Here is a 13,281-nt window from a genome sequence, read left to right as displayed (position 1 = left end):
GGAAAAATAAAAATAAAATTTGAAGTAGGGACTTTTATTTTTATTTCATTTTAGCCCAAATTAGGGTCGGCGCTCCCGTAAAACAGGGAATAAAAAAATGTTGGCCTCACTAGTATTTGCTTCCAGTCGCTACCATGCAGTAGTAAATACAAGTTCGTTTGGAAATCTATTTCAGTTTTTTAAAGGTTCTCGTTAACCAAATAAACTTTTTGCGCACATTTACAGAAATTAGTTCCATACAGCATGGGGCATATATATTACAAGGAAAATGTTTTGAAAAAAATCTCTTTTAATGATTTAAACACAATGAATAATATGAAAGAATTACAAGAACCCTTATTGCAAACAAGTTTACTGTTGTCCGTCGGGTAATGTCGGTCGAAGCCGATCACAATAAAACTTGTACCATTTTTTTTTAAAAATGTGAATCGTACTGAATTGTGATGACCCTCATTTACTTTTTGGGTTTCAGTATACATGTATTTATGCAAAGACCTTCCATACTTTTATATTATTGGCTTATACAACAACAATGCCCTTCATACATTTGTATACATATATGAATATTCTACAATGCTACATGAAGTATTCTGTACTTGAATCTAGATAGTTATATCACAACAACTTTTGAACATGCAATTATTAGGAAAGTTTTCCTTGAATTCAATGACTATATAAAACATATTTACTTTATGTTTGTGCCCCCTCAATAATAACTTCTGACTTTTTTCCCTGTCAAGGAATTTTAGCTTGGTAGTGCCCCCAGTTAAAAAAAAGTTTGGTTGTTGTCCTCCCCTCGAAGTAAAATTCCTTCATAAGGGCCTAGGGACCTCGGCTCCATTACTTTTAAGGAATGGAGAGGTACTCGGACATTAACCTATTCGGACAAAGGAGACAAAAAAAATTGGATGCATGGATTGGTATATATTTTTGGACTTATTTTGGTTGTAAATGACGCATATATCAAATTTCTATATCATAAAGAAATTGTAGAATTTCTATGATGTTCAATTTTCTTTGAAATCTTTTTGCCATCTCCTTTATAAATATACATTATTTTTCACTTTATAGGACAATATTGAGAAACTTTGAATGGAAAATAAAACTTCGCGACCTAAACTTTTTCATTTACTTGTGTTTATACAAACATGAGATTTAGATGTTATATTCAAGATTATTGAAAAGAAGTTTTACCTTAAGAAGGTTTGTTCATAGAATATCACATTGCACTAAGAATAGTGTGTAGTTATGTCTTGCAATACGCAAGTTTCGAGATTATCTCCCTTGGTGCGCTCCTTCGTTACGGAGGGAAGTTTTGTTTTTTTTATATATTGGATACATTACATCATCCATGTGCACATCGTAACTAATTGTCGGTATGAAGTCTTCAACCCGAAAATTACCGAATTAAAGTAAAGGCGTCCATTTTTTCTACGAACAAAAAATCGGAACAAAAGAAAATAAAAATCAGAACAAAAGAAAATATCAGTGCATAAGAACTTATCAAACGAGGGAAGAAATATGGATCTCAAAAATACACACGCATGTGATCATTGTACGTTGGCTTTCTGAATTACTCTTTCCCTTATAATAACTTCAAAGAGCCCAATAACATTTTAGAAAAGGTTTGTACAATCAAAGAATTATTTTTCTTACAAAGACTATGACGGTTCTTCCGTTTTCAAGTATCCTAACTGAAAGCAAATTTTGTAAATATGTATAGTACAGCTTTATAAAACTATCAAAATGATCATTGCTTAGCACTAGATCAAATTTCTATAACATTAAATGAATTTTAAAAGCTTAGCCATCGTTCATTTATTTATGCAGATTTGAACCTGTCCCACCTCCATGCTGATATGGATACTTTTTGCGCTCTTTCGTAGGAGAGTTACAATCTCGAAACTCGCGTATTAGTAAGCTCGAACCATCTAGATCTGTACAGAATGATAGTCCAACGGAAAGAATAACTCAAAAACAAGATTTTACTGTGAAAATAGTATATTCATTGTAAATATTTTACAGTATTTTCAAGATACGTCATATATATAATTATACATATGATAAATTGCAATATATACATATAAATGCTAATATATAGAATAGTAAAAGATTCTTAATGATAATATACTGAAAAAAGAAGAGTGATCTCCCTCTCTCTGAGCATTTTACATTATGTCATACACTGACGTCACAGATCCTTCTAAGCACCTCTTGCATTCAATGATACAAATGTAAATATTTGGTGTCTGATGTAGAAATATGTATTTCATATGTAGTTTTATTCATTAAAAAAGAGAAATCAATCAACCTTGGTCATTTGTCAGATGATAAACGATTCGTTTGTCCTCAACAAAAGTGGTCCTTCGAAAGTAAAATTATGTGTATAATTGTAGTAAATATGTATTGAAGTTCATGGTAGAAAGATTATGTTTTATAGACAAAATTCTTGAAAAAAGAGAGTATTTTATTTCCTGTAGAACATGAAGGCTTCAGAGATCTCCCTTTTCCTCAATATGTGCTTTATTTCTAAAATACTGAACCTCAAGCAGCTAGGCAGTAGAGATCTTCAATATACGCAACTCTCAAAAACTTATTCCCCATATAATGCTTAAAGCACTATATATTCTGACAGCAGCTCTAACAAACCTTTAAAGTATTAGAAGATATGCAGTAGTGAAAAAATGCCTATGCCATTTACATTTTAGCTCCATGACACATACGGGTCACCGTATCCAATGGCCGGTAGTGGGCGTCTAGTTTCCATGTCATATACGTATGGACCAATCATGGCAGGTTGTGGATAAGGTCTTCCGTAATAATAATCTGGTCCCATTTGAGTCTCCTGAAATTCGCGCCTCTTTTCCAGATATTCTTTGTCATCATAACGTTCACCACCTATGTAGCAGCCAGCCACTGAGTAAAACGTTGCCGAGAGCGCGGCAAGGATCATGCCTACCCATCCTAGGATGTAGGACCAGCCGTAGGAGCGTGTTGTTGCATTCTGCAAGCTCTGTAAAAATAAGAAACTTAAACTGTAAACGATTTTTAAATAAGTGGTTTAAGAAGTGCAATATTATACATGTAATTAATTTTCGAAATGCTGCATGAAATAGTGTGTAAAGTTCCTAGTTAAATATATGCAGTAATAATACAATAAATTTTGAACAGAGATTACAAAGTAAGTTTCTGTGTTCTGAGTTGCATTCATTTATCATTCTGAATTAATTTGATGGTACTTGTATCTATTGAATCAAATAATGGGAGCAAGTTTTGCAGAATGTCTTGAATAATAACTGGAATTAGACAAGACATTTATCTATGCAGCTAGAGCAAACAGACCCGTGCATTTAAATTTATAATTGAAGTGGAAACCCTTGAGAGAGTAATTTGAGCTTTTAATTCACTTAAAGTACAAATTTCTTGAGGGAACCGGTTTCTAAAAGTATTTCCTATATTTAAAAAATGCATTTAAACATAAAAGTACGCTTAGAAATCTCTGGACAGTCATTCAATTTCATATTCAACTGAAATGTCTTCTAACTAGCTGGGTACAAGTTGCCTTTAGTCATTTATGTTGTGTTAAATTATATATTTGAATTTGCATTTCTCTTCTCTGTAAGGATAATCGATTATGCAGAATTATTTGACTCTGGAAATATATGTTGTATCAATACATTCAAAAATCTTTTTCAACAATGATTCAGCCCTGGTTAAGTATAATGGAACTGGAATTATTTACTTCATGTTTAAAATATTACACTGTTCAATCTCCCATTCATGTATAAGTCAATTCCTGACCTTGACATAAATGTATATACATGTAGTACTAGTATACCACAATATTTCCATCAACAACAAATGTGTGATTACATTGTATATGTTCACCATGCAAGATTTTTGAGTAAAATTAAGTGTTAACCCTAACTTAATGAGAGCACAGTTGTTTTTCTCTTGTGAAATGAAAAAAAAAATTAAAATAACTTACCGCAGACCACTTTGAGTAGAAAGAATGATCGTCTTCGATTTTATTCCTCTCAAGGTATTCAGCTCCATGAAAAAACGCTATGGCTGCTGCCGTGGCGAATGCTGTAAGAGATAGAACCAACAGACTGATATTAGACATATGAAAATGGTTGTTTGCTGTCTTATTGTAAGGCAATATACTAGTAGTTTCTAACTTTCTATGTATATATACTAGGGGAAAAACATAGGTAATCAGAGATTACAGAGCTCACCTCAACGAATGTTGTCTTTAAGTAAGGCAAAGTCCAACACTAAACTAATAATCTAGGAGTGTGCATCCCTAGATGCAACATTTATGCAATTTTGGTCTGATAGGGCTTGCAGTTACTTGGGAATAGACTTATCTGAAAACTTAAAACTAGTCACTCATCCAGAAAATGTAAGTCAAATCCAGCATCCGAAGCAAGTTTTGAGATTGTCCGTCCCTTGATGCATCATCCATGCAATTTGGTTCAGATAGGCCTTATAGTTACTTGGAATGAGATCTGCTCCAAAAACTTTAACCTGGTTACTCATCCGGAAAATGTAGGTCAGATCCAGCATCCGGAGCAAGTCCAGTAGTGTGCATCCTTAGATGTATCATCCATGCAAGTTTAGTCAATATAGGGCTTATAGTTACTTGGAAATGACATCTGCTCCAAAAACTTTAACCTGGTCACTCATCCCAAAAATTTAGGTCAGATCCAGCATATGAAGCAAGTCCAGTAGTGTGCATCCTTAGATGTATCATCCATGCAAGTTTGGTCAATATAGGGCTTATAGTTACTTGGAAATGACATCTGCTCCAAAAACTTTAACCTGGTCACTCATCCCAAAAATTTAGGTCAGATCCAGCATATGAAGCAAGTCCAGTAGTGTGCATCCTTAGATGTATCATCCATGCAAGTTTGGTCAATATAGGGCTTATAGTTACTTGGAAATGAGATCTGCTCCAAAAACTTTAACCTGGTTACTCATCCGGAAAATGTAGGTCAGATCCAGCATCCGAAGCAATCCAGTAGTGTACATCCTTAGATGTATCATCCATGCAAGTTTGGTCAATATAAGGTTCATAGATACTTGGAAATGACATCTGCTCCAAAAACTTTAACCTGGTCACTCATCCATAAAATATAGGTCAGATTCAGCATCCGAAGCAAGTCCAGTAGTGTACATCCTAAGATGTATCATCCATGCAAGTTTGGTCAATATAGGGTTCATAGATACTTGGAAATGACATCTGCTCCAAAAACTTTAACCTGGTCACTCATTTGGAAAATATAGGTCAGATCCAGCATCCGAAGCAAGTCCAGTAGTGTGCATCCTTAGATGTATCATCCATACAAGTTTGGTCAATATAAGGCTTATAATTACTTGGAAATGACATCTGCTCCAAAAACTTTAACCTAGTCACTCATCCGGAAAATGTAGGTCAGATCCAGCATCCGAAGCAAGTCCAGTAATGTGCATCCTTAGATGTATCATTCATGCAAGTTTGGTCAATATAGGGCTAATAGTTACTTGGAAATGAGACCTGCTCCAAAAACTTTAACCTGCTCCAAAAACTTTAACCTGCTCCAAAAACATTAACCTGGTCATTCTTTAGCTGAAATTCCAGCATCTGAAACCTTGACTGGTACAATAAAACACACTAGAAGCATCCTCCATGCACCTCTGACTAATATAGGCCATAGAAGTACTTGAAAAGAAAACTGCTCCAAAAACCTTAACCTGGGACGCCGACACCGACGCCGACGCCGAGGGTATTACATAAGCTCCCCCAACTTCGTTGAGGTGAGCTAAAAACTGACCCAGCCAACCTGCATGAATATGTCTCTTTTGAAATACAGATAATGTAAATATCATTGTTAATCAACAATTTTCGAAACATTCAGTGATAGCAGTCATATTAATATTGGACAATTACCTTTACTTCAACATTGACAAAACGCAATTTCTGAGAATCAGTCTAGATGCTGCCGATGCATGTATATGATCATATGTAAAATTAATTGTTCAATAGTATAGTAATCCTTGATAAATAGCAATGTACATCAGGGTTTTATGTTAGCTAAAATGGTATACTTCAGTCTAATCTAGCATTCATTTGTCGCGTTACCTGCTATGTAAGCACACAGGCCAGCGATATAGGCCCATTTAGATCTTCTCCAGCAGCAGACAACCAAACCAAATATAAAGGCCAACAGGAAGACTACCAGCGCCACCACGTAAAAGGCCAAGAAACAACGAGAAAGGTCTGAAACATATGTTGATAACCAAAACCGTAATAGGCAAAACAGCATCTATTCTTAATTAAAAGTTCACATTCAGTTTTTTTTATTGAACTTTCCAAGTTTTTTTATTCAATATTTTCAAATTCTGTAGCTATTATTTTATCATATTTCAAGCTAGGACGTTCTTATGCATTCATATGCACAGTTATTTATTAATGTGTATTCCCTTACGGATTCTGGCGAGGTATTCGGTACTTGGGTTGGACGTGGATGATTCTGGCACCTCGTAATCTATGTTAAAACAGTAATTATCCACAACACCTGTTTCTGTCGATAAAACTGAAAAGAAAAAATAGGATCGATTGGTCAAATCGTCACCAGACATACATAACAGTAAGGACTATATACAAGTATATTTATGTATTTTTTGACATAATTTACTTTAATTATCCCTAGGCTATCAAAATTGCTCAGAACGCAAAATACTTGTTTAAGTTCATCAAATACTCTCAGGCCTACCAGCATGTTGCCAAAATAAGCAGATCTTTCATTTTTATTTGATTTTTTGATGTTCAAAGAACCTCCGATAAGAGAGAGATACATGTACCTCTCACTAGGATGAAGAATTTTGCACCCCTAAGTAGATTGAAATTGTTCTTATTTCAGTTACAACTTATATCTTATTTAGAAAGTCATTATCAAAAAAATATATATAAAAGAACAGAAGAACCTTAAATCTTAAGAATTTTACAAAAATTATTCATATATATATAAAGAGAGGGTTCTTTTGAACATATGGAATTATGTGATCTGTTCATTACTTAGGTTGAAATCGATCACCGGTTTTACAGCTGTTACACTGTATATTACTTATAAATTATTGATAGGTATCGTCCAATACAGGTGTTAATAACCGGGAACGATAACAAATTAAACATGTGGGTAAACGAGTGTTGTTACTGAAAGTACATAGGTATACACTGTACATAGCTCTCTTAAGAGCCCTCTATACACTGCACACTAGAGAGTTCTGATTTTGTGGTATTTTTATGCAGATAGAGTGATCTGCCCTTTGATTAAGAATAAAATAAATTGAAATGTACAGTTTATTACTTAATTTGGGATGAAATCAAGCATTCATAACACTTTAATAGGTCAAGATGAATAGATAGAACACTTCATTTGCAGGTGTTTTACCCACTTAAGTAAACAACAGTGATTTATGTTCATCAGTACTTCATTGTCTTCGAACATTTTTCCTGGGGGTAAATGTAAGGCAACCTTTGTTGAAAATGTGATAGATAAGCTCAATGCTTACACCTTTACACACTATAATCTCATCAATGTCCAAAAAATATTTTCCTCTAGTGTATAGAGGGTCCTTAAGTCCATTACACAACACACCAAACTTTAATGCTGTCTTTGCCCAGTATAGTTTATATCAGTCTTTGTCCAGGAAAATTTTGGTCCCGTAAGGTTTATAACAGTCTTGGCCTAGTATAATTTACATCAGTCTTTGTTCAGGAAAATCTTGGTCCAGTATGGTTTATATCAGTCTTGGTCCAGTATAGTTTATATCAGTCTTGGTCCATTATGGTTTATATCAGTCTTGGTCTAGAATAGTTTACATCGGTTTTGGTCCAGTATGGTTTATATTAATCTTGGTCCAGTATGGTTTATATCAGTCTTAGTTTAGTATGGGTTATATCAGTCTTTGTCCAGTATGGTTTATGTCAGTCTTGGTCTAGAATAGTTTACATCGGTTTTGGTCCAGAATACTAGTAGTTTATATCAGTCTCGGTCCAGTAAGGTTTATGTCAGTCTTGGCCTTGTATGGTTTATATTAATTTTGGTCCAGTATGGTTTTTAGCAGTCTTTGTTTAAAATGGTTTATATCAGTCTTTGCCTAGTATGGTTTATATCAGTCTTGGTCCAGCAAGGTCTATGTCAGTCGTGGCCGAGTGTGGTTTATATCAGTCTTGATCAAGTATTGTTTATATCAGTTTTGGTCCAGTATGGTTTATTATAATATCAGTTTTGGTCCAGTATGGTTTATATCAGTCTTGACTTAGTATGGTTTATATCAGTCTTGACCCAGTATGGTTTATATCAGTCTTGACTCAGTATGGTTTATATCAGTCTTGGTCTAGTATGGTTTATATCAGTCTTGGTCCAGTATGGTTTATATCAGTCTTGGTCCAGCAAGGTCTATGTCAGTCGTGGCCGAGTGTGGTTTATATCAGTCTTGATCAAGTATTGTTTATATCAGTTTTGGTCCAGTATGGTTTATTATAATATCAGTTTTGGTCCAGTATGGTTGATATCAGTCTTGACCCTATAAAGGTTATATCAGTCTTGACCCAGTATGGTTTATATCAGTCTTGACCCAGTATGGTTTATATCAGTCTTCACCCAGTATGGTTTATATCAGTCTTGACTCAGTATGGTTTATATCAGTCTTGGTCCAGTATGGTTTATATCTATCAGTCTTGGTCCAGTATGGTTTATATCAGTCAGTCTTGACCCAATAAAGTTTGTATCAGTCTTGACCCAATAAAGGTTATATCAGTCTTGACCCAATAAAGTTTGTATCAGTCTTGACCCAGTATGGTTTATATCAGTCTTGACCCAATAAAGGTTATATCAGTCTTGACCCAGTATGGTTTATTTAAACTTTGGTCAATAGTTTAGAGATGAAGAACCTTGGAACAGTTTAAGACGAAGAGAAATCACGTTTTTCTCTCTTACTCTTCCACATTTTTTTAATGTAGGAAATGTGGGGCAAAACAATATGCATCCTCTAGGAAAAGTAGGCCCATTTCAAACAGATGACACTTCGGTCTGGAAACAATACATTTGCCTCTCTTAAGATGACTGGCATTTATAATAAGTGAAAGTTGTGCAAAAGTACACTCTCATATTGCGGTGCATTTTTCATAATGAAACTACTGTTTTATATTCATGATTAGCAAGGTTTAAAACAAATAGCAAAGCAAAATTCACTATCTCTAAAGGTGGTCTCAAGTTTCCTGTGAAAAATTCACTTCGGAACTATTTATATTCCTTTAACAAAGAACTTTAAAAAGTCAAAAGCATTAAACAATTTTAAAGAAAATGGTATAATAGTACTATATTCAATTAGAAGTTTTTGAAGGCGGCTTTTCTTCTTGTGTGTATTTAAAAGATATTGCAAATTTTCACTCTTAAAATTCATGAATTTCTTTAAAAAACAAGTTTTTGAATTATTATGAATTCTTTATCACTTCGTATTGATTAAAATGAGATCGAGTGCACAAATCTGTATACGCTCCGTCTTTGGGGCACTGCATTTTCTTGCATGTCTGTATCGTTGTTGCCCCGGTTGAATATTATTTTTTTTTTAAATGTGTCTAAAGAAGGGTAGTCTGTTAAATAATAGAAATATGAAGCTTAAATGTCTTTACACCTGTAACAAAAGGTGCATATAAGTAACAAACAAAACAATTCAGTTTCACATCATTCAACACGACCACCAGGAAGACAAATTACAGGTAAGCACCTAAATAATATACTGTTTCTATATGTCAACAAGGAAGTATTACATATATATCAAACGTAGATTAAAAGAATACAAATCGCGTTTAAAAGGATTTGTCTGTTATGCTTGAAATTTACATCACAATCAGATAAGTGGGTCAGGTTTTAGTAAGCTTATGTAATTTAAGTGTATTTACCCTGGAAAATTCCGGGTGTTCTTTAAGATACAAAAGTTAACAATTAATCATAATTTTATTATCAATGCTGGAACATATTGTGCATTCAGAATAAATGTTACCGTACATAGCCATATAATTTCAAAATGGGATCACTACTTGTGGGCTTCTGCACCTTTCATTCCAAACGCGAAGATGGCTTGTTATTTTATTATTTTAATACTTAATCTGACATGCAAGATAGAATAGATGTTAACAGGAATTAAGATGACAATAAAATTCTAAAGTTTCTTCTTAATGACTTTTGACAAAGTTGAATGGTCCCATACTTCATAATAAGCATTCTAGACCTAGTTTTGTGTGCAATCATATGAATACAAGTACATGTATATATCTTTCAAAATTAGGCCATTTTGGCCTTTTTTGTTTCAAACAGCCCACTATCCTGTAATGTACCATGGCCTCAAACTTCCTATTATAATATATGACTCAAGACAAACTGATGGACAACACCCCGTTATCATACATCACGAACGAATATATACTATTAGAATAAAGTATTATACTTTCAAATAGCCATCATTTCAATTGATTTTCTTAAATTGCTGTTCTACTTAACAAAAAATATAACACGTTATGCCATGCTTCTCATTATTTCAAGAATTAAATTTCTCCCGATTTTTTCGAGTCCCCCGGTCATTGAGCCCTATACGGTCGGATCTTCTTGCAAGGATGGTCGATTTAATTTCTTCTGGCTGAGACCATTTATAAAGAAAGACTAAACCCTTGCGAGTACTGATGCATCACTTCACGGGAGTTATTTAGCCAATAAATATACAATGTGAGAAAGAAACACAATGGTTTCCGAACCTCGTGTACAACTAATGAACACCTTGCTTGCTTTTAAATTGTCCCGCCTCAGGATGTTTTGTCATTTCATAATCTTTCGTTTCAATACAAGAAACCTCTCGAATGCGTTTTTCATGTTTACATCTCATATACACTCTTAATTTAATTCATACGTGATGTAGGATGTAGCAATTCATTCTTGAAAGAATTGGCAGTTATAACTGCATTTTGTTGATCATGTAGTAACATTTTCTATTGCATTGTACGGGCTATTTGAGGAATGTGTCTAGATATCTGCTAAAAATATTATATCTATATATTAAAACTTAGTTCCAAGTAAATTTTTAATATGCTACATATATTCACAGCTAAAATACCAATTTTCCTTCTTTAAAGTTTAGCATAACCTGATTTTGTACTTTTGTGTGATTTATATCAATTGGGATAATATACCCTGTATATGTAAACTTTTGTTTTACAGTGTCAAGCTGATTTAGAGCTGAATTGGAAATGTGGCATATTCCCTGTCAGAATATTAATATTGGAAATTCATGTTTATCGTAGGTCAACAATTTTTACACTGTGCGACAAAACCTCACAAAATCTATTCAACGAATCATTTTGCCTGTGTTCAAGTTGTATGGATGAAAAATGAAAACATGAAAGGTAATTTAACACAAGTTTTAGACTGGTCTAGAAAGGGCAACTTAATTATGAATATACAATTTACATTATGCAAATCAGGGGGGAAAAAGACTGTCACAAAAATATACATCTACAGTTTTAGGAACACACACTTTAAATAATTTAATTGTGCAATTTTCAACAACGATGGTCCCAGCACTGTCAATAACTGTGAATATTATTTATGCTTCAGTGAAAATAAAAGGTATACAATATAAGAATATTTCCATGTGCCCATTGCCTCTTGATGAAAATTAAGACGTTCATTACTTTGCTCCAATCTGTTAGTGTAGAGGGAATGACTGGGAAGTTAATAGTGGACACGAATTTCGTTCAATGGGAATCTACAGAAATATTGTTGAAAATCACTCATCTTTGACATTCCACAAGCACACCTCGGAAATTCGATCTGACCGTGAATATGGTTATCTAGGCCAAACGAACAACTTTTTCCCCTGCATCAAACAGCGAGTAAGTTTTTTTTCTTTTTCGGTAATGTTATTTTTATCACAAATTGTTTCATTATTGTGAATTTACCTCAGCAAAACATTGGGTTTACACATAACACACCTTAATATATCTCTTTTTTCTTTCTTTTTTCTTTTTTTTTTAAAAATATTCTTACGGTGTTAAATCCAGAAATAATGCATTCATTGTCTCCAAGGGAAACTTCATAATAAAATGAACAATTAACTAGATGGTATTAATTATTACATGTCTTTGCAGAAAAAAATGAGGCGACACTAACACTGTACAACGTGATCGGAATTATATCGAATTACAGGTAAAAGTAGAATTAAATCGATCAAAATACCATCCACAAATTTTCTTCAATCCGCGAAAACTTCCTGAAATAGAATCTTCCTGGGAATAAACCTCAGAAAGAAATCATAAGATCGGCCATTATTTGGGTGGGGCGATGTTTAAAAAAATACCTGTTCCTGTGTACAAGGTCTATTTATATCCCTGAAAATAAATACTTACATTCTGTATCGTTTCCTGGGTAACATTCCCTGAATAGACCCCTGTATCTTGTGTGGGTAACTCTGTTGGGTTCGGAAGGACTGGTGAGTTTGTCCCGGGCCACCTTAAATTCCAGCCAGTGATCTGTGGCAAACGAAACGGCCAGAAAAACGATGGTGATGGGCCCCAGAATGGTGGCACACACCAGCATCACCGTCCCGCAGGTGCTCGTTCTCATATTTATCCTCCCAGGGAAATACCCGACCCCTCACACTATAAAATACCGAACCTCTGGTCCGAGGTAAAGAAAAAACAGGGCAGGGTCCGACGAAAAAATAGGCACTACAGAACGAGCTCACAGACTGTGAAGAAAATCCATATATTGTTTGTTCACTGATCAGTTTACATTGTGGGCCTGCAAAAGTTCCGGACCAGTGATTTCGCATAATGGAGACATAATAATATATTCGCTGCCATTGCTAAAGGTAAAACCAGGTAGAAAAGCGCTGCTTTTTATTATTGAAACAATTTCTCAAAACTTTATCAAATGTGAACGTTAAAGAGTCAAAACGGTTCGTAAGTTTGTCTTAATTTCAACGCCAATTATGTTATTAAAACATTTCAAAAGTCAAGCCAAATATAAGGTGTGGTTCCGAAGCCATCCCTGAATTCCGTCGCATTAAATACTTAAAATGCTTCTTTGAAAAAGGGTGTAACATTAAAAATGAGGCATATCTTGACTCACGACTCTACGCCTCAGCTGTAGAAATTAAAAAGAACCTACACTCACACTTATGATATTTAGAAACCAGATTTTTACTCCCTTGCAAAATACACTGTACCTTGAGAAAAAT

At 34.2% G+C, this 13,281-nt stretch overlaps 1 protein-coding gene across 1 annotated transcript; it reads right to left on the bottom strand.

Annotated features, from left to right (window-relative positions):
* Positions 1-1,983: 1,983 nt before the first annotated feature.
* Positions 1,984-12,787, bottom strand: LOC133199684 (transmembrane protein 178B-like). The gene is made up of 5 exons (XM_061335558.1): positions 12,449-12,787; positions 6,471-6,578; positions 6,125-6,262; positions 3,989-4,089; positions 1,984-3,013 (listed from the first exon to the last, which is right to left on the bottom strand). Exons 1-5 carry the CDS (start codon positions 12,663-12,665, stop codon positions 2,705-2,707), a joined length of 873 nt encoding a protein of 290 aa, XP_061191542.1. The 5' UTR covers positions 12,666-12,787; the 3' UTR covers positions 1,984-2,704.
* Between the last annotated feature and the right edge of the window lie 494 nt (positions 12,788-13,281).

The sequence above is a fragment of the Saccostrea echinata genome, unplaced genomic scaffold (assembly GCF_033153115.1).
Source record: "Saccostrea echinata isolate AGI-Se365-2 ecotype Australia unplaced genomic scaffold, CSIRO_AGI_Sech_v1 ptg000002l, whole genome shotgun sequence".
In the NCBI taxonomy this organism is placed as follows: Eukaryota; Metazoa; Mollusca; class Bivalvia; order Ostreida; family Ostreidae; genus Saccostrea; species Saccostrea echinata.
This window is presented reverse-complemented; position numbering and strand designations above follow the sequence as displayed.

Excerpts from the sequence above, each read along its gene's own strand:
- LOC133199684 (XM_061335558.1), bottom strand. The coding sequence starts at position 12,665 with ATGAGAACGAGCACCTGCGGGACGGTGATGCTGGTGTGTGCCACCATT. Across the intron at positions 6,579-12,448 it reads CCCAGGAAACGATACAGAAT|TTTTATCGACAGAAACAGGT; the intron begins GTAAGTATTTAT and ends TTTTCTTTTCAG. Across the intron at positions 4,090-6,124 it reads CCTGTGTGCTTACATAGCAG|CATTCGCCACGGCAGCAGCC; the intron begins GTAACGCGACAA and ends TATCTCTTACAG.